Below are 19,679 nucleotides of genomic sequence, written 5' to 3' on the forward strand. Positions count from 1 at the left end.
GGTGGAAGAGGGTTTAAAGTTCAGAATGGCAGCCATCCGCCCAGCAACCTGAGCCCTTAGAGATACCTTGTACAACCCACTGCCGGGTTACAAAGTAATAGATAGCAAAACAGAAAGAACTCGCTGCACATTCAGCCATCGTTACTCGGCTCAAAGAAACTCCACACCCCAGGAAAGCAAACAAAGCCAGCACTCACTGCTACGAAAAACAAAACCCTCCTAAATATGTAAATCGCTTTTCTCCTCCTTTCCTTTCGGGTTTACTTCACTCAAGCAATTTCAGGCTCCGCTGAGGGCTTATTTGATAGGTACACGATACATGATGTGCCAGGCAGAGGGAGCCTCTCCATGCATCAACTGCCTTTGCACATGGCTGCACACACACAATTGCTCTCCCAAGCGCTGAGGAACTGAACTCCTGCGCAGAGACAGCCGTGCAGAACTGCGTGCCTGGACTTCAGCACCTGCACCTTTGCGTTCCTCAAACCGGACTTGGTGCTACGCTTTGGATATGATTTTATGAAAGACAAAGCGCTCACTGTAACAACGCTCATGCTTTAAGGAATGGTTTTTGCTGCTGGTAGCTTTGTTTGTTTGCTTACTTGCTTCTTTTTCCACTCCCTCACACTTCAGCAACCCTCCCATAGCAGGCTATCACTCGCGCTTCCGTCCCATTCGCGCACCAAAGCCGAGCTCGCTCTATCCCTCCGCTCACCCGGCCCACGGGCAGCGCACAGCCCAGAGCCGTGCCCTAGCGCGGCGCTTCGCCTCCCCTATAGCCCGCAGGGAGCAGCCGTACCCCGAGCCCCCACTTTCCCTACCTTGTGCCGGAACTCGCGGGCGACCCGGCGCTCCATGCTGCGCTGCTACGCGGGGTGCGGACGCTGCGCGAAGCGGCTGCGCTTTCAAGGCCGCGCCCCGGCGGGGTGGGAGGCGCGCCCTCCCCAGCTCTCGGTGCCGGCCGCTATAAGCGGTACCTGTGTGTGAGCAGATAGGACGGCTGCTTTAGGGCAAACCAAAAGAAAGCGAAAGAGAGAAAAGAGAAAAAAGACACCCCCCCTCTGCAGGCTGCTCCCTCGGCTCTCATAGACCTGCTGTCTGCGGGATGAATTTACAGCCCGTTCTCACGCAGCAGGAGCTCAGACCCAGCCACCTCCCTGGTCCTGGTAGGCAGGTGTGCCTCTATCTCTGTTTTTTAAGCAAAGTGGAAAATATAAAACGTAAAGCATGCTAGCACCTTAAAGGGGTGGGAGGCGAATTTGTTTCAGTGAGTTATATATATATACACACGCATATATGTATGTGTGTATATATTAAACTGTATGAGTGTGATATAGTTGGGTGTTCAAGTCTGATTTCATTGCCACCAGTCTTTCTCATGAAAATAAACACCACTGGTTAAACCTGTAGCATGAATTGACAGTGAGCGACTGGATAGGAGTCAAGCACAAAGCACCTGAAAGGGAACTTCTTTCACACTAATCTCTTGTAGGTTATTTTGTCCTGGGCTCCTGCTCCTCCTCCTTTCCCTGATCTAGTACCTGATAATAAAGTCTTTTACAATGAAGACTAGCAGAAGTGTAGGGAAGCAGCTTCCCCATGTCCCTGAGACTCACAGCAGAATGAGTTTTACCTCCCTAGCTCCATAGGGAATGTTATTTACTGGAAGCTTCCTTGACAACAGGAACCTGCCAGAATGCAAAGAAAGACATGATAAAAATAATTTAAAAATCCAAGTAGCCAAATACAAACCGTATAACAAATCTCTGATGTTATTGCAGTGCTAAGTGACTCCAGCTCCCTTGGAAATGCTCCTGCCCCTTTGAGAAGATAGCTTTGCCGTATAGGAGCATTTCAGTGTCAGGAACAAGAAAAAGGAGTGCACTGCAAACCTGTGTACAACCACACAGCTTTCAGAGAACAAACTTCTCTTAGTAGTACAACAAAGAGATAAATCACTTGTCTGCTGCCTGTGGTAAGCTGCGATACCACACGGGGCTGAAAAGCTGTTCTAACCGAGCATTTCACACCCTGGGAAACAACTTCATCCCTGCATAAGTAACATAAAGTTTTGTATTTGCAAAAGCATTTCCTATTAGTAGGAAGGAGATGCACAAATTTAAAGGGCATTCCTTACTTTGTACTCATCCTTCAGTTTTACACTGAACTCTGTGTCAATGTTGTCTATCAGTCACTATGAGAGGACCTTTCGTCAGCTGAAAGTTATGTGTATTTGAAAGAAAGCAACTTTTTAAACCTAATTTTCAGCTGATGAAGGATCTATTTCTGTAAAGTCCTGTGTTCCGAAACAGTGAACTTAATAATCGGAAAACTTATGAGACGGTTCTGAATCATCCATTACTTCAAATAGACCAGAATAAAAGATGGTATGATTTTGACTTCTTATCAGTTTTGGTAATGAAATCCTTCATGTTGGGAAATCAAATTACACCTAAATCAGATTCAAGTTCATTCCAGTTATTATCTTTAAACACGGCCTTCAGGAAAAATGAATAAAGTGGGCAAGCCCATTTGAGAGGCAAAGAAATGCATTCAAATGCTTGTTGTGCAAACTGACTCCTGTTGCTTTTGATGTACTCTCCGCTTCCATTAGCATGGTCTGGAACAGAGAAAGCACACCAAAGCCAAGAGTGTGGTGTGCTCAGAGGAGCGGGGCTCCATGCTGCGGGCAGAAAACAAGTGCTAAACTCTGAGGTTATTTAGAAAAGTATATTTTTGTCTCTTCCTTTCATCTCATACACAGCCTCCCCGTTAACTTTTACAGGAGATAACAGAATCCTCAGTGAAAACATCACTGGTTTTCCATCATTTCATTAGAAATGAAATGCTTGTTGCAGCAAGAAATACAATCCTCGGGGACAAATTACAAAGGCAGAAAAGAGACCTTTTTAATGACTTTCTGTTAACAGACTTCCCAAAGCAGGCAGAAAAGGCCCCTTTTCATCAGAGGCAGCTTCTCACCCGGTGTGGGCAGCTTCTAAAGCTGCTGTTATAGGATACGTGCACCTGAAGAATGACTGGAGGAAAGGCAGCAGCAGATGGGAGAGAGAAAAGCACAGAACCAACAACAACAACAACAAAAAAGGCAACAGAGAGAGGAAGAGGGAAAGTGGGAAGAAAAAGAGAATAGGGGAGGTAGAAAGAGCAGCAACTTAAAGAAAATAAAAAACACAATAAAAAACTAAAGAAAATAGTACAGAGAGCTCTAAATTCAGGACTGAGTGTGCAGCTGTGAGAAGCTGCAGAAATAATCACTACAAGTCAGCTGCATTCTGCTCCTGCATGACTCCTGCGGTCAACCGAGTTCTGTCGGCTGCTTCAGCAAGCAGAGCGATGCTCAGCTTGTGAGGCACTGACGACGTACACCCTCTCTATGCCCAGCAGCATTAGAGGAAGGCCCAACCTCACTGGCGTTACAGCACAGAGCACGAACACGCAGCCCCGCTGCTGTCGAGGATCTGCGAGCAGCTGAAGCGCTGTGCGTGTCCCCCGCGTGCAGAAGATAAAGGACCCACACGTGACAGGCCGGCACGGCTTAGGGAGCTTCGCTGCGCGATGGGGGGCGGTGTTCGGGGTGGGGGCGGAGGCGGCAATATACCCCCAGCCGCTGCACCTGGGAAGGTGGGGTGGGTTTAGTTAACGGTCGGTGCAGGGGTTGTGGTTCCTTGGTATCACTGCTGCTCGCCCGCATGGAGGTCAGGCTGCTCCTTGGGGCGCTGCTGTGCGCCGGGCTGCCGACGGGTGAGCACCCAGCTCAGGTAGGAGTGATACGACGGGGCTGTCCTGCAGCTACTAACACGGTGCTTTTGCTTTGCAGCTTGGTCTCCGCGAGGTGCCGGCGCGCAGCCTCTCGCGGACGGCGACCACCCCTCCGTCAGGTAAGAGCAGCTGGGGAGGAACGGGGCTCCTGCAGGGTGGGCTGCCCGAACCGACCGAACTCTGTCGTGTTCTGCCCGCAGCCCGAGCAGCGCCGCGGGACTTTGGAGAGGAGACGAGCTCGGCGCGGCCGTGCAGGTGGGGAGAGCGGGCGGGTAGCGGGGGGTCTGTGCTTATCCTTTGGGGTGCCCGGCCATTTTTGGGGTGGTCTGTCACCATGGGGTTTGTGGGGCCGAAGAGGCGCAGCGGCGAGTCCTTCGAGGTGCCTCGTCCTGCCCGTGTGGGGCAGGCATGAGGCGGAGCTGCTGTGGGGTTACGGCTTCAGGTGCTGATAACACCAGGTGTTTGGGGACTGAGATTCCCACTAGGGGGTCAGTATGCAGAAATAAACTTTATTTCTTTTTGTGTTGGCTGCTGGGGCTTTGGATGCCTTTTCTGTAAGGACTGTGTAGGAGAAATGGGAAAAAAAATACATTTTTTTCTTAATCAAGAACACGAGTAGTTAGTCTAGCTAGAGTTAATCGCTCTTATGTGTTCTGTGTTTTAATAAGCTGTCTTGAAAGGAGGAGGTACTGCAGTGCTAAGGCGGTTCTTATACTCTCTGCAGGGTTTATGGTCATAGAGACGTAAGTCCTTATAGCAGCTTTCAGTCAGACATGTCAGTAGGTATTTAGAGCATGGAAAGCACTTGCTGTTTTGCAAATACTTCATAGAATCACTCTCAAGAAGGAGAAATCAGAATGATAAAAGTTCAGTGTATGAGAACCAAATGCAATAAATGTAACTGCATCCTTAGATGCTGCTGATGGTGTTCCTGGTGGGACTTTACTGCAATTTCTATCATTTTGTGCACAATAAAAGGTAGATAATATGTTATCCTATGCTGCTGGTTAACACGTTTATCACTGAATTTTCTTTGATGAAATCTGTACTTTATTTCAGACGCATGGTATTACTTCTATAACCACTGTAATGATGCAGCTACAGCTCTTTAAAATTCTATGGTGAAATAAACGAAGACTTCAAATGGGAATGGCTGTAGTGTTTGTTTCACTGCAGCAAATAATCTATGTGAAGAGAAGTAAATGCATTTAGAGTAAGGGAGAAACTTATAATCATAAGTTTTAGGCTTCTGAGGGTAGAAATGGTCACACTGATTTGAGAAACATGTTGCTTGCCTTAGATGTTGGCTATGCTGGAACAAAGATAGGAGGTTATTGTGAAGATAAGTAATGTGTTTTTAACATAGTTATGCTAATTATTCTAATCTATGGCTAATTGCTATTCAGAGAATTACGAGATAGTATAGAGGAAGTTAACAGTTCGTGGGGGTATAGGAGTATGGGTAGGGTATGCAAGAAAGTTGTGATTTTGGGATATTTGGATTAACAGGCTGCAAATCTGTTTGCTGTCTTCATGCCTATAGTGCCTATCTTGTGTCTATTGATAGCTGCTTACTGGAGTCATTAGAGTGATGCATTTTAGCACACACTAGTGTTTTTTGGATACATTTTTCCTGAGTTACATATGAATCAGTGAGGTTAATAAATATGGTAAATTCATGGAGATATTGGGAAGAGATTTTGCCGCTCTTGGCTTTATCTGCTTAAACAGCTGTCTTTTCCCTCCTGAAAGGAGTCTGCAGTGAGAACTCACAATGCTTCAGCTACTACAATATCGTTGTCTCAGAGCAGAAGATTTCACAGTATGAAATGTGGGCCCTCCAGTAAGTTAAACTTTTTTTTTTTCATGGAAATAACTTATATTCTGTGTGATTTAGTTATCGCTATGAAGGTAATAGAATAACTAATACAAATATCTTAATAATAATAATTAATGTATAAGTTGGTGCTACAAAATTATGCTGAGAAATGTATTACTGCAATAATTGTAGTGCGGAATTTAGTTCTTTGTTTCTTGCAAGTGTTTTTTTTTTGTTTTTTTTTTTGTTTTTTTTTTTAATGGCACAAATGAATTTTGTGTCCTGCTTCAGAGAAACCAACTGGAGAAAGGGTTAAGATTCACTGTGCTGCTTGCCCAGAACTATTGCAGAAAGATCATGAGTTAAATCCCTTCAGAGTAGGTCTAGTACTTAAGCAGAGAAGAAATCTATGATGAAGAATGGAAGTGTTTCAAGCTAACTCATCATGTCTGTGCTTAAAGATGAGGATGTAGTTATCATGAAGAATTGTTTCGTGGCCCTCTGTAGATGCAATAGGATAAACCTCCTAGAATCATAGAAAGCTTTGGGTTGAAAGGGACTTCTGGGACTTCTATCCAACTCCTTGCTCTAGGTCATCCAGCCTGGCCTATGCCTCCATGGAGGGGGCCAACACAACCTCTCAGGGCAACCTGTTCCAGCGTCACCATCCTCACAGTAAAAAACTTCTGCCTAATATCTTGTCTAAATCTATCCTCTTGTGGTTTAAAGCCACTTCCCCTTTTGCTGTCACTAATTGTCAGTATAAAAAGTACCTCCCCAGCTTTCTTGTAGGCTCGTTCAGGTACTGGAAGGACTGTTTTATTTCTCTATAATGCATTTCACAGGGGCTTTCTATTGTCCATGCTTTAGTGATATAAAGTTGTTGGGGGCATGCTTTAAAAATAGATTATTATCTATACTTGAAGGTGGAATTTCCCCACACACACACTTTTTAGCAACTTCAAATTCTAGACTCAGAAGTATCCTTTTAAAATCCCAGTGAATTCCCAGTGTGGGAAATGGAGTCCATTGTAGCCCATTTGTGAAAGGCACATACAAAAAACAAAGCAAAAAAAACCCTGTTCTGTTTTTTTGAAAGAGTTCAGATGAAATTTTCTAAACGCTCCAGGTAAAGTTTCATTTCAACCCTCTCTGTCTGGAGGGAGAGGCAAGTGGCTGTTGTTCTGTCCATGGGTTTCACTTTGCGCCAGTCTGGGCATGTATAAAATACTGAAGTCTTTATATTATTCATTTTAAGCCAGAAAGGGAAGCTATCAACTTCTTTCTCCTAGTTTAGAGTTGTCTCTCTAAATGTGTTGGTGGTGTTTTTCAAATCTGATTACCACACATATATTTCACACTGACTGTTGCTGTCATTCATTGTTACAGTGGTATTTTTCTTGCTTCTTACGAGTGTCTGCATAGATAACAATCAAGGTGTTCGATATGAACTAGGAAGCTCAACCACAGCACACATAGGCATGTATGCACACACCTCAAAGCATGCAAACAAATATGACCAACCAACCAAAAGAGAAAACCTGGTCAGCTTGTTAAGAACTTGAGATAACCTAAACTAATTATTTCTGGATGTAACATTCAAACTATTGCTGGAAATTCCTATCAAGTAAAATACTTGAAACATTCTTGTGTTGAAATGCTGTAGGAGGAATTAATGCTGGAAGTCATCATTTATGTAGACTCTGCTAGACCCTCACAGTGTGTGTGTATAGCAGAAAATCTGTGGTTAATGAGAAGGCTGTGAGTGAAGTGGGTGGGATTACTCTTTATGTCAGCATGGATTTTAGAACTTCCTTTTGTCAAGTCTGGATAGTGTTAAGCATCTCTACAAAAACAGTCTCCTCTCACTCTTGGACACTGATCTTCAGGAAACATTTGCAATGAAGTGCAAACAGACTGGGTTATGGTGTCTGAGGAGCTGTAGTGATCTTATTTAACATACTGGGTTAGGATGCAGCCTGTTCGCTAGGTAAGAGATGTTTAGAGTTAATGAAAGAATAGAAGGAGCAGAGAAGAGCTCAAGACCTTCTTTATAAGATAGTTCTAAATCTTCACCTTCTTTAATAAAGGAGTTTCTGACACTTGGCTTTGTGATGATGATGGTTATGTTATCAGGGTGACCTGTGTAGTGTAAGGGTATGGAGTGTGTATTCCTTTCATGATAGAGATCTGTGTTCACCCTTTGTTATGGGATGTTTATTCTTGGTAGCTGAGAAATTTTTCCAATGTTAATTGAATAGAAATAGGTGGTCTGAGTTCCTGATTAAAGGAGTCTACACTGTTGTAGTAAGATTATTGAATGTAAGTGGAATTAACTCTATATTCTTCTGGCTACCCAATGAAAAATTACTTTGGCTTTGCGCACAAATTTTCCATGTTGTGGAAAGATGCTCTACAGTAATGTAAACAGGGATACAAGCAGACACTACAGCTCAGTTTATCATGTTTTCTTAGAATCACATTTGTGGAAATAAAAGAGGATTTCATAAAGAAGAAAACATTCATCATACTGAATTAACTGACTTCTGGGATTTGATTTGCTGCTTTTCTTGCTAAGAGTAAGCAAGAGGCTTGTTTCCCAGCTACTGCAAATGTCTCCAGATCAGCTGACTGTGTCCACAATTGAAATAAATGTAGATTCAGGCAAGTTACCTGAGCCATGCTTAAAGGGGAATCGTTCAACCTGAAACATCAAAAGGGAGCTAACTTTGTCTACAGCAAAGAGGAACATGACTTGCAGTCTAATTGCAGATTATTGTGGCTTGATAGGCAAGAGGCCATAATCTTAGAGAAGCCAAGAACAGAGACCTGAGCTCTGATTACACAGGTCTCACAACTCCCATGATGAAAGAGAGCTATGTCTGCCTTTCTTGACAAGAGGGATAAGGTTCTTGTATTAGTGACAAGATCGATCGCTGTGAGTATGTAAATGAGGTGGCTCAAGTAGGGGCCTTTCTACATGGTACTTGCATTAGTGCATGAACGTGCTCATGCTGGCTAGGCAGGGAAGGCACTCTGGCTCAGCAGTTTTTGCAAATGGCCATAGGAATAACATAGGAATAATAACATAGGAAACACCAATGCTGTATTGACAAACCACGGCTATTTTAGGAGATTAGAACAAAGCTGGAGTTTATAATGTTTTGTTAAAACATTGGGTGGTGGTTGCTGTCAAAAATACCATTTCTGACTGTTGTTAGAAGTTTGGGTTTTCTCACAGGATGCAACGATGTGCATCTTGCTTTCAGATTTAGTGCATTTAACGCTCTTGGTAAGTATGGCTCCCTGGTTCCTGTAATATTCTCTAATGCAGGCAAAGCAAACTAAATATTTGCTGTTAAAATATGTTGATAGAAAACTACTATTAACAGCACATCAATAAAATGAGATTCTAGAACAGGAGGGAAAAGTTGCATTGCTTTTACTGGAGTGAGGAATTCAGCATCTGTTCAATAGTAGTAGGTTGTTAGTGTTCAACTCTTGACTTGTTTGTATGCATTTGTTAGCTTTATGGAATTGATTAGTTTATGGGAAACCATTCCAACCGTTCTGTGAAAGAGTTTAGCATCTGTTTTTGATACTTGCATTTTCCACGCATATTTAATGAATATCAGTGCTGAGAATAAAACCTGTAGCTGGTGTGACCCATGAAATCATAAAGCAATGGTCTGTGTTGTGGGTTTTCCTCCTAAGACTAATTCTATTTAAATAAATTGCAGAGCTTGTATAGATTTTCAGAAGTAGAGCTTGCATTAGTTTCCCTGCATTGACAAAGCTTCAAACCATACTTCATTACTATTTCTCAAAAGCTTACAGGTAATATAGGTGCTTTAGTGCTTTTATGTATACCACTGATGTTAACACATTTAACATGTCAGGGTTTGACCAAAGTAGAAGAAAAGGTCCTTTTCTGTAAATTCTGCTTTTCAGGACAGTACTTTCACAGTACACATTTTATTTCTCAAGAAAAACATATTTTTTAAAGGCAAAGAGGCCTAAACTACTTTTTCTTCCTGCAATAATTTCTTCTTAACTTGTGTGTTTAGTTTTTGTCTTTAAATATCGGTGTATTTATTTTTACACAACAAATATTTTTTTCTCTAAACAACAGAAGCTACTAGATTTTTGCGCAGAAAGCAATTATTAAAAGACAAATCCTTTCCCAAGTAGACTTAAACTTTAGAAGGTCAAGTGTTAGAAAAATAAGTGGTTATATTGTAAGAGTTAAAAAGGCATTTGATTACAATGTCTAAACTTGGTAGCAAGGAGCTCAGAAGTTATGGGATGGAAGGGGAGCAGACAGGTGGAAGATTTATAGCTGGGATCTCAAGATATATATATGTCTGTGACAGAGTTGGTAGTGATTATACACTCAATTTCATTTGCAACATTCTTTTATAGAAGGATACAAGTACTGAGCTGTTTTGTCCTATAAATGCGTTTACTTAATTTATTCACTACATGGATGGACAGAATGTATGTCAGAACCTCTGGCCATTTTGATTTGGCCTATAAATGCATAATACATTTGTAGCATCTGGTTGTATTTCTTAATATGAAGTTTTTTTCAGTGTGTTTCCTGTTTGTGGGATCCTGTGGCATTCTCTTGGGCTCAAGCGGAGTTTAAAAGCTAAGACTTCATCTGTCATTTGTGGAAATAGGGATCAGTAACAGAACTGGGTCATAAGGATGAAGTTTGTAACTTGTTCTTAATGTGCTTTGTTTTTCAACTCAGGTTCATTTATGTGTTTTAATGGAGGTGAATGTGTCTACAGGGAGCTCTGCAACTGCAGTCGGTTTAATGCATCTGGACCAAGATGTCAGACAGGTGTGTTGGGAAGAAACAGGATGGATTTCTGTAATTGCATGCAGGTTCCCACAGCTGCAAAAATTACTTCTGCCTGAAGGTTCCTTCATCTTCTGGTATTTTTCCCTCCCTCTCCTTTCTGTGGTGCTATATCACACTGTTACATTTCAATACAGATTAAATCCAAACAACAGTACTTCTCAAGTGATTCTCCTTTTGTTAGTGTATAACACAGGTGCTGAGAGAGATCATATATGCAGAACATGGGGTCAATATCACTTTGAAACTTTCGATGGACTCTATTACTATTTTTCCGGGAAATCCACATATGCACTTGTGAGACATACTGAATTAGATGAGCAGAGTTTTTCCATACAGGTAGGGGACTGCCCTTCTATGTTTCCTTTTACTGTTGTTCGACATGCTGATGCAATAATTTTAGGAGATTAAAAATAACTTGAGATGATAGTACAGGGGGGCTTTAGAATGTTAACAACAAGTAATTCTAATTGAATATACTACCAGCTAATCTTGGAGAAATTATAAACATGTTTAAGAAAACTGTTGTCTGTACTTTCTAAATCAACTGCTGTTGTGTAAAGGCTGTTAATATTACTCATTTTTTTTGGGAAGAGCAGAATTCCTTGTTCATGTGCTGAAGGTGGGATTGTGAGTTTTAGTTGTGTAGCTTATGGATCATTGAGGAGTTCGATTATAGTCTTAACTTTGACACTTGTCATTTTGTTTGACAGGTGAATAATGATCCTGAATGCCATTCTTCTCCATACTCTTGCAAACGGTCTGTTAGTTTATTCTTTTCCGGAGATGAACAAATAAAAATGAGCAGTGAAGTCACCTATAAAGGATTTGGGTAATGGTACTCACCTTTCTGAGGCTGTAACAATAGTCATAATTTCATGATGCAGTTTTAATAGCAGAGATATAAACAAGAATACTTACTTGTAGCTTAAAGAAAAAAAATATTCATACCACAGCTGTTACAAGCCCTCCTGAGCTACAGAGAAGTATCTGAGGGAGGAGCTATCTAAATAAGCAGTATATAGTGTCAAGTGTTGTTACAACATGTAACTAGTAGTGATATTCCTTATTTGAGGTGTTTGGGTTTTTTTGGTTTTTTTTTTTTTTTTTTTGTTTTTCAATCCTGTCTTGCTTCACAGACTTCATTTGCCTTCTATTATTGGAAACTTACACATCCAGAAACTAGCTGGATACTTTCTAGTCAGGCACCAGTATGCCTTTACTCTGGCTTGGGATGGTATATCTGCAGTGTACATCAAAATGGCACCAGAGTACCTGGGCAAGACACATGGACTGTGTGGAAACAATAACGCTGTCCTGCAGGATGATCTTGAAACTAGTTATGGTGAGTATTTAAAATACTTTTAGTGGTGTAATACATTATTATTATTTTTTTTTCCAGGGTAACTGTTACTTTCTTTAGTTTTTAATTGAAACACTAATTGAATTTAAATGTGCAATTTTTTAAAATGAAAAATGTTGTATGGAAACACTTCTTGATGATACTATTAACAAACAAAACGGATTTCAGTATGAATGGGACCCTGGAGGGTTATTAGCTTTTAAAAAGAATAGCTAGTACCTGGGTTACTCCACTACTTACACTGATATTTGCACTTCAGATTCCTGGGACCTAAACAATAGAACTGTACTTTTAAATGTTCACTGCCCTTTAAGCGGTTTTACATAGGAACCTGAGGAAGCCTGAGGTATTACTGTTGGAAATGAATAGATAACTTTAATTAGAAAATCAATGAAGACTGCCAAGATGAAGAATGAAGATTCCCACTTGATATGGCATTTCATTTGCACTAATGCTCTCAGAAGTGACCAGGTATTCTCAAAGTACCAGTTTCTTGGATACCAACTTCAGATAGTCAACAATAGTCTTTGGCTTTCAGTAAATTCTAAGACCTCTATAAACTAAAAAGAACCAGGCTGGGGAGAAAAAAGCAGATCCACTTAAAAGGTAGCTCAGTTTAGGCAACAAAAAAACTTCTGGAAATTGTTGCTTTGGGCTGTTTAACTCTTTGCTCTTCTTCTATAAAGTAGGATATTTCTTTACAATACTATTTCGAAGCTCAAAGTATAATATGTAATAGGTTCCCTCTGTTGCTATGGCATGTCACTCAATTTTGTGAAGCATCACCCTGCTCTAGGATCAGCCCATTAAACAGTTAGCTCACTAAATCAGAATGCTCAAGTTAATACCAAGATCAATAGCTCGTTGTGCTCATTGCCATCAACCATTTCCCTACCCTCTCAACTTTCTCATGGTATTTCAGTTGCATAAAGCTGCAATTGTAGCACAAGTAGATGCACTGCATACTACTTTTATCTGAATATCTGGAGGAGCATTAATAAGGCAGGTAAGACATGATATGCATTTATGGGTAATTTGAGTAGTAATCAATGTCACCACATCTCTCTGACAGATTATACTATTCTCAGCTAGTTAAAAGCTGGCATGGACATATCTTCTCATGAAAAAGGCATACTTGTAGATGTTTATATAGATAATGTATATAATTATATTGTACTCTTGCAGTGACCCAGGAATGCCTTATTATTCTTGAGTTTTAGGCTACCTGCTTAGAAGCATTTTAGAACTACGTGTATTATTACAGATTTCTTTCCTGCTTTCATTCAAAGATGGTGGTAGGTGCAGTCCTACTCCCCTAAAGTCCTTCCTTGCTAGATCACCTGCTGAGTTAGTCTCTTTCTGCCCTTCTAAAACCTTTTCTCTATATTCCTTTTTAAAGGGCTTTCCGTGTCTTAGAAGGACCACTATGTTTCAGACTTAAACCTGATTCATTTTGTTGTGGGTGGTTGTATGGGAACTGTTGAGTCAGGGCCTGAACTACTGATTGAGCATCTGGGGAAGTGACCAGGTAAGCCCTGGGAGTACAGATGAAGGCAGTTCACCTGTGACTGGAAGGGGTGGAGCCTGGCTGCACCTCTCTTAGACCCCATTTAAGGGCTGACTGCCTCTGGGGAAGGATCTCTTTCTGGAGATCCCTCCCTGGTGGAGTTTTCCCCTGTGAACCTGGAATCTTCCAATATGGGTAAGCAGTCTTCCTTATAGGTTCCTTACTGTAGTGTTGATCTTCCCATCATGTTGATCTATCCAATTGCTGCAGTAGTATTTGGTTGTCTCATCTTCACGTGGTAGTATGATTGCTCAGATGTTTCCTTAGTATAGAAACATTGTTTTGCCAGATCTCTCTATTGACTGTATCTGTGTCTTGTTTAGGGAAACTGACAGATGATATAACAGAGTTTGTGGAGAGTTGGCAGGAAAATCCTCCACAGGGACAACCCACCTGGGATAACTCTTTTCTCAGTGAGCCACCTTGCCTGACTCAAAGCCATGAATCTTTACAGGTTTGGATCCTCATGAAAGAATTATTACCATAGTCTGTGATTCTTACAAGAATTTGACTAAATATTCCTAATTCTCCTTTGTGGAGGTGGATTAAGAAGGCTGCTTTAACAGCATTTAGAGTGAGAGTGTGTTTTATTTACTAGCATAAACAAACAAGAAAATCCAAATTCTGTCACTTTGGTTCATCACATCAAATTAGTTATCTTTTGCGAGTAATATTTTGAAGTGATAGCTCAGAAATGCAGTGCTTTGAAGCTAATGGTGTTGTGAGACACCTTATTTCTGTTGCCTTATATTTTCTAATTAAACTAAAATGAAGACTTTTGCAATTTGTCTAGGCTTAGTTCCAACACTATCTATCCTCTTCTGGGAAAGGATATATTTTATTAGCATTATTATGACCTTGGATAGAGGTTCAGTGTTATGAGTACTCTGGCATGTCTAGCACTGTTTTGCTTGCCACAGCTTCTAGTTGATGAATGTGGAGGGATTAATGGTCAGTCTGAGAGCTGTCTGTTCTGTTTTTGCTTAGTATGCTATTCTGCTCTGGTTTACTTTTTAAAACCTTTATAACTGCGGTCTCTTTAATTTCAGAGGGTGTACGCTCTGTGTAATATTCTATTACATCCTCCATTTGAACAATGTCAAGAATATGTGAGCCCTCTTCCTTTTATGGCAAGCTGCACCAGTGATCTTTGCATGTAAGAGAATGAATTTTTGGGAAATTTCAAAGCTATTATAAAAAATATTGTCCTTTATTGTGAGAGTGAATTCTAACTAACTGGTAACAAAACTATTGTGGTTCCTTTTCTGTATACTAATTGAAATCTGAAATTCTTCTGAGCAGTTAGAATGCGTTACTCTTCTCACTCTTTCTAGTTGTACTCAGATTTCTGTTGGAATTTTTTGTTTGGTGTAAGGATGACAAAATTTAGGCCCAGTTATTAGTGTATTAGTAATAGTAAATGTAATTTATTCGTTTATTATTTTCATGCTGAATATATGACGTTGTTAGTATTTTGGGTCTTAATGAAAAGTAATTGTGAATAGATCAATTGGGCATCCATAAGCAGTAAACATTAATTTAACCAAAACTTGAGATTGATTACCTGCATGCTCACAAACTATTCGAGTCTACATTGTTATTTAAAAATCTCATCTCAAAGCAGCTTTGACTATTTAACGGGCAAGGCAGAAAACAATTTCCATTTCCTACAGAATGGCAATACTCTGGTGGAAATATTGTATTTTCTTCTGAGTGTTTTATTGGATACAGTTTCTTTTGTAAAAACCAAGGCCTCTATTCACATCTCTATTGCTGTATCACAGGCTTCAATGGATTCAATCCAATACGCTGTTCTTCTGTCTTCAAGCACAGTAGAATGACATATCCAGTTAAGGGTATAAAGCTATATTAATGTAAATTCAGACTGTACTTGTGTATGCAGTGTAGGAATGCTTGTGAGATTGACTGTTTGAAAGTAGGAGAAAAATAACGTGTCAATTTTCGTTTGTTGTAAGGTCAGCTGTTGATAATGCAACTTGGTGTCGAGCATTAACTGAATATGCCAGAGCATGTGCCCAAGCAGGAAAACCTCTTCATGGGTGGAGGAGGCACTTTCAGCCATGTGGTATGCAGATATCTCAGTACTTGGAAAACTGTACAGTAGCTGATTGCTCTGCGTGATTTCTTTCCTTCTACTGTGAACTAATATAGTTATCAGTGAAAGCACAACTATGAAATTCAGTGCTATGTATGAGTTCAGAATATTTTCAATGTGTAATCCATACTGAGTATATTAAGCATGCTTTTATAAGCTTTTCCTTCTTAAAGACTCCATGATATTTCAGTAAGCTGATTAATTTTTTTTTTTTATTTTTTTCATGGTGCTGCCCTTTTTAATATTGACCAAAACTTCATAGATTTTTGATACATTAAATAAATCATGACTGTTAAAAATAAATGAATTACATTTTAAGTCTTCACGTTAGAAGTCACAGAATGTAAGTCTGAAAGAGGTCATCTAATTTGTCCATCTGTCTGGAAAACAAGAACAACATTGCTTTATCATTTGTGACAGAAACATTTCCCATATGCTTCCAGAAATGTTGGTTAATGAATATTCTACTGTTTTCTGTGCTGATCTCACAGCTCTGCTTTCCTGTCCTATCTGTCCTGTGATTTAATTTAAGGTTTATTGCTTAATGCACCTTCAATAGACAGACTATGGATATATGTATATTCTGTTTGCATGTTAGAAAATCATTGTTTCATTGATACAGACAGCATATATTTTGTTGACTTACCAAAGAGTAATTGCCTGGAATCTTTGTGTGCATCTATTCACATTGTGGGTCAGTAGCCCAAGAGCTCCTTGTTTCTCTATCTTTTTTGTGTTGTAGTGATTACCTGTCTTGAACCATTAACCTACAGTGAGTGCATCAGCTGTTGCCCTGTTTCATGTCATCAGCAGTCACAGTGTATTGACAGTGAGCTTCCCTGCATTGATGGATGCTATTGTCCAGATGGTAATAGTTTTGCTTCTCAGATATGTATGAGCTGATGTTACTTTATTTTTGGATCATTTTCTCCTAGGTTTACATGGCCTGTAAAGCATTCTTTATGAACACCATGCAAAGAGGTTGTGGATAAGTGACGTTGTTGTTATCATGTGGTGTCAAGAGTCTTGTCCTCAGTCTTTCAGGAAGGAATAGTTTCAGCACAGATCCAAATTCCAGGTGTAGAGTTCTGCAGTTGAGTTAAAAAATGGTTTTTGTTCTGTTTATTGTTTTATGTAAAGTGGAGCCAGCCTCCCAGTTCTTGTGGTTGCTGCTTGGTTTTATTTTACTTTTTACTCACAAAGGATGTCTGCAATTTCAGGTATTTATGAGAGCTTGAGTAAAAATCATTCATGTGGCTAGAAACAAGTTTTACACTGGGATATTTACTGTTGTATGGTTTTAGCAAGTGAGATATTTGCCTATTTGGCCTATAGCAGAACTCTGCACTTAATATTAAGGATTTTTTTTTGTCTAGTTTTCATCTTGTTACTGACTTCTTAAGTATATAATTCTATCTGATCATTACTGAGAAAATGATGTGCTGTAGAAACTTGAAGGTTTTCTGATTTAAGTGTGATAATCTTTGTCATATGCTTCATCTTATAATAGATTCTCTTTCAGTTTCTGGATTTCTAACAGTTGAATAATAGAAAAACAAAACAGCCCCCTCCCTCCCCCCAAAAAACAAACAAACAAACAAAACACACACCAAAAAACAATTACTTATACATCTCAAGCAATTTAGGAATAGAATATAAAATGACTCCCAAATAATGTACAATTTTATATCCTACAACTTTGTATTCAGTGGGATCATTTGTTCCTCTCAGTTCTCTGTTGATAATTATGAATGTTTCAATCTTTCTTCCTTGTTTGTTTCTTCTAGGCTTAATTTATGAAAATGAATCATGTGTCAAGCCTATGGACTGTCCTTGTGATTACCATGGAAGTTCTTTTGAAACAGGTTCTGTGGTTTATGAGGAATGTAATAATTGGTTAGTAGTTTTTCTTTTAATACTGTACACTTTATCTTTCCATCACTATGACAGAGACAGCACTTAAGGCCTATTGCATAAAGTTGACAAGTCATTACAGTCTCAACATACAAAATTTGTTGTTCCATAGACAACTAATTGCTCTTAAGAGACATAAAGAAACTATAGATTTATTAATGGAGAACAAGGGCAAGTCATGGATATTGCAGAGAGTAAGGAAATGTCAACTTTTTTTTCCTTGAACTCTGTCTAAAAGCAATCTGGAATTAAAAATCGTAGAACGAGAATTACTTTGACTTTTCTTTCTTCTCTTGTTGCTCTTGGAATTCAGGAAAAGCAACTGAGCATAGCTATGTAGTTTACAAAGTAAAATCTCAATATGAAACCTATTTGCTTTTATTTCAGCACTTGCAGTGGAGGAAAATGGATTTGTACCAATCTTACATGTCCAGGTATGTTTGAAAAAAAAAAAAAATAAAAGTCTTGGTTACTGAACTTTTTTCAGTAACTGAATTTTTTAGGTATAATATTGATGCTCATTTAAACTTTTTTCCCCCGCTGTATTTTCTATACAATTTTTTTGTTTGTTTGTATCTGTTTATTAACATATTCATTTAATCTGCATGTAAATAAGTGCTGTAAATAGCAGACATCTACCTTTCAGCTTAGCTCAGTAATGCATCTCCCTTTAGGCAGCTATAGTGTCTCTCATAGATGGAACTGCCTGGCTGCTCCTGACATTCATCTGAAGTTTCCTCTGCAGTCTTCAGTTGACAGACTTACAGATATGTTTCATGGAAGAGTTTCCAAGTGCAAGATGACTATTTCATTGTTGTTTTGCTTTTCCTCGTGGTATTCGTGGCCAATAATGTTCTAACTAGGAATTAGACAAATGTCTTAATTACATTATTTGTTTATTTCTCAGCTGAATGTTCAGTTTCAGGAGACATTCATTTTATGACATTTGATGGGCGTGAATACACTTTTCAAGCCACTTGCCAGTATATTCTAGCAAAAAGTCGTACATCTGGAGAGTTTACTGTTTCCTTGCAGAATGCTCCTTGTGGACAGGTAAGGCTTAGTACTTTCTCATTATGTTTATATCTTGAAGGGAAAATGTGTATTAAGGAGGGAGAAATATCAAAGCTATTGGATATATTAAAATTATTAGCAGCAATTGTCCTTAATGGTGAAGTAGTTAAACGCTTTGGCTTGCATTTAATAGGAAGGATCATGCCAGTGTTCTGATCCAGTGTTCAGTGAGGTCATTCAATAGTACCTTGTGATTTCTGTGGCAAATCCTGGACGATGACTTGTTTTCTTTAGCTTTCTGGGACTTTCTGGATTTGCAGTGAGCACAAAACAATCTTACTCCTTATTACTACTAGAAAGCTAGAAAGAAGAATGAGGATGTTTGAGGATGTCGTGTTTTTTTCTTTTTTTTTTTTTTTTTTTGCATTTTAAGTATAGATTTCCCTTTTGGATTTGTTCTAGCAGCTAGAAATTCACTTTGGCTTATGTCAATATAGGAAGTTTTGGGTAGATTTTGAACAACTCTCTTGGCTTTAGGTATAGATATATGTCTGTGTCTACTGTTGAGAGTGTGTTGACTGTACAGCCAAGTGTGTGTACATATAGCTGATGCTGTGGATGTTACTTCATTAGTGAAGTTCTAATACTAAATACTGAAGTCAAAAATAAGTTCCATTTACTTTTGTAAACTTGTGTTGAAGACCTCATCACTTACTCTGTGGATTTCTAAACTCATATTATACTGTTGTGCTTATGAGGTGAAGAACACTGAGGTTTTGACTGAAATTACACAGTGTGGTTCTCCTGAGGTACAACCAGGTACAGTATTTAATTCTGTGTATTTCTATAAGTCATGTTGCCATTGTGAAGCTTCTCTGCAACTTATACTGTTTATACACTTGCCATTCCATTGGGAGGAAAAATGGTCATGCCAAATTTTCTAGACTCGTATTTCAGTAAGATCTTTTTGTTCTAGTGATATTTGTTCTGAGTGACAGAGAAGACCTTTAGAAAGAAGTCATATGAAATTGAAATTTCATGAATAGAAATTTTACAGTATTCAGTAGAACAAAATAGAGTAAGTAGAATTATAGTAAAAACAAAATATAGCAATAATAGAATTAAATAGTAATCTGGACACAGATACAGAATGGGAGATGAAGAAAGGGATCTCACAGTCAAGAGCGCTGACTGCAGTGTGGGGTGGGTTGAATGCAGTGTGTAGACATCAGGTCAGAA

General features: G+C 39.4%; 2 protein-coding genes across 3 annotated transcripts in view; one reads left to right on the top strand and one right to left on the bottom strand.

The window, feature by feature from the left end:
• Positions 1-968, bottom strand: part of ABCC8 (ATP binding cassette subfamily C member 8) — a 114,529-nt gene extending 113,561 nt beyond the window's left edge. The window contains exon 1 of the mRNA XM_015864139.2: positions 822-968. Within this exon, the coding sequence (XP_015719625.1) occupies positions 822-857 (36 nt within the window). The 5' untranslated portion in view covers positions 858-968. The remainder of the gene's footprint in view (positions 1-821) is intronic.
• A 2,688-nt stretch (positions 969-3,656) lies between these two features.
• OTOG (otogelin) overlaps positions 3,657-19,679 on the top strand; it is an 84,564-nt gene continuing 68,541 nt past the window's right edge. The window contains exons 1-15 of one of the 2 annotated variants that reach the window (XM_015864149.2): positions 3,657-3,762; positions 3,839-3,899; positions 3,981-4,035; positions 5,533-5,623; positions 10,356-10,448; positions 10,651-10,805; positions 11,180-11,298; positions 11,606-11,811; positions 13,720-13,850; positions 14,446-14,552; positions 15,373-15,482; positions 16,255-16,380; positions 17,300-17,408; positions 17,814-17,860; positions 18,334-18,479. In XM_015864149.2, the coding sequence (XP_015719635.1) occupies positions 3,711-3,762; positions 3,839-3,899; positions 3,981-4,035; positions 5,533-5,623; positions 10,356-10,448; positions 10,651-10,805; positions 11,180-11,298; positions 11,606-11,811; positions 13,720-13,850; positions 14,446-14,552; positions 15,373-15,482; positions 16,255-16,380; positions 17,300-17,408; positions 17,814-17,860; positions 18,334-18,479 (1,608 nt within the window). In that variant the 5' untranslated portion in view covers positions 3,657-3,710. The remainder of the gene's footprint in view (positions 3,763-3,838; positions 3,900-3,980; positions 4,036-5,532; positions 5,624-10,355; positions 10,449-10,650; positions 10,806-11,179; positions 11,299-11,605; positions 11,812-13,719; positions 13,851-14,445; positions 14,553-15,372; positions 15,483-16,254; positions 16,381-17,299; positions 17,409-17,813; positions 17,861-18,333; positions 18,480-19,679) is intronic. The other variant, XM_032445043.1, reaches the window with a different exon arrangement.

This window comes from Coturnix japonica, chromosome 5 (genome assembly GCF_001577835.2).
Source record: "Coturnix japonica isolate 7356 chromosome 5, Coturnix japonica 2.1, whole genome shotgun sequence".
NCBI classification, from domain to species: Eukaryota; Metazoa; Chordata; class Aves; order Galliformes; family Phasianidae; genus Coturnix; species Coturnix japonica.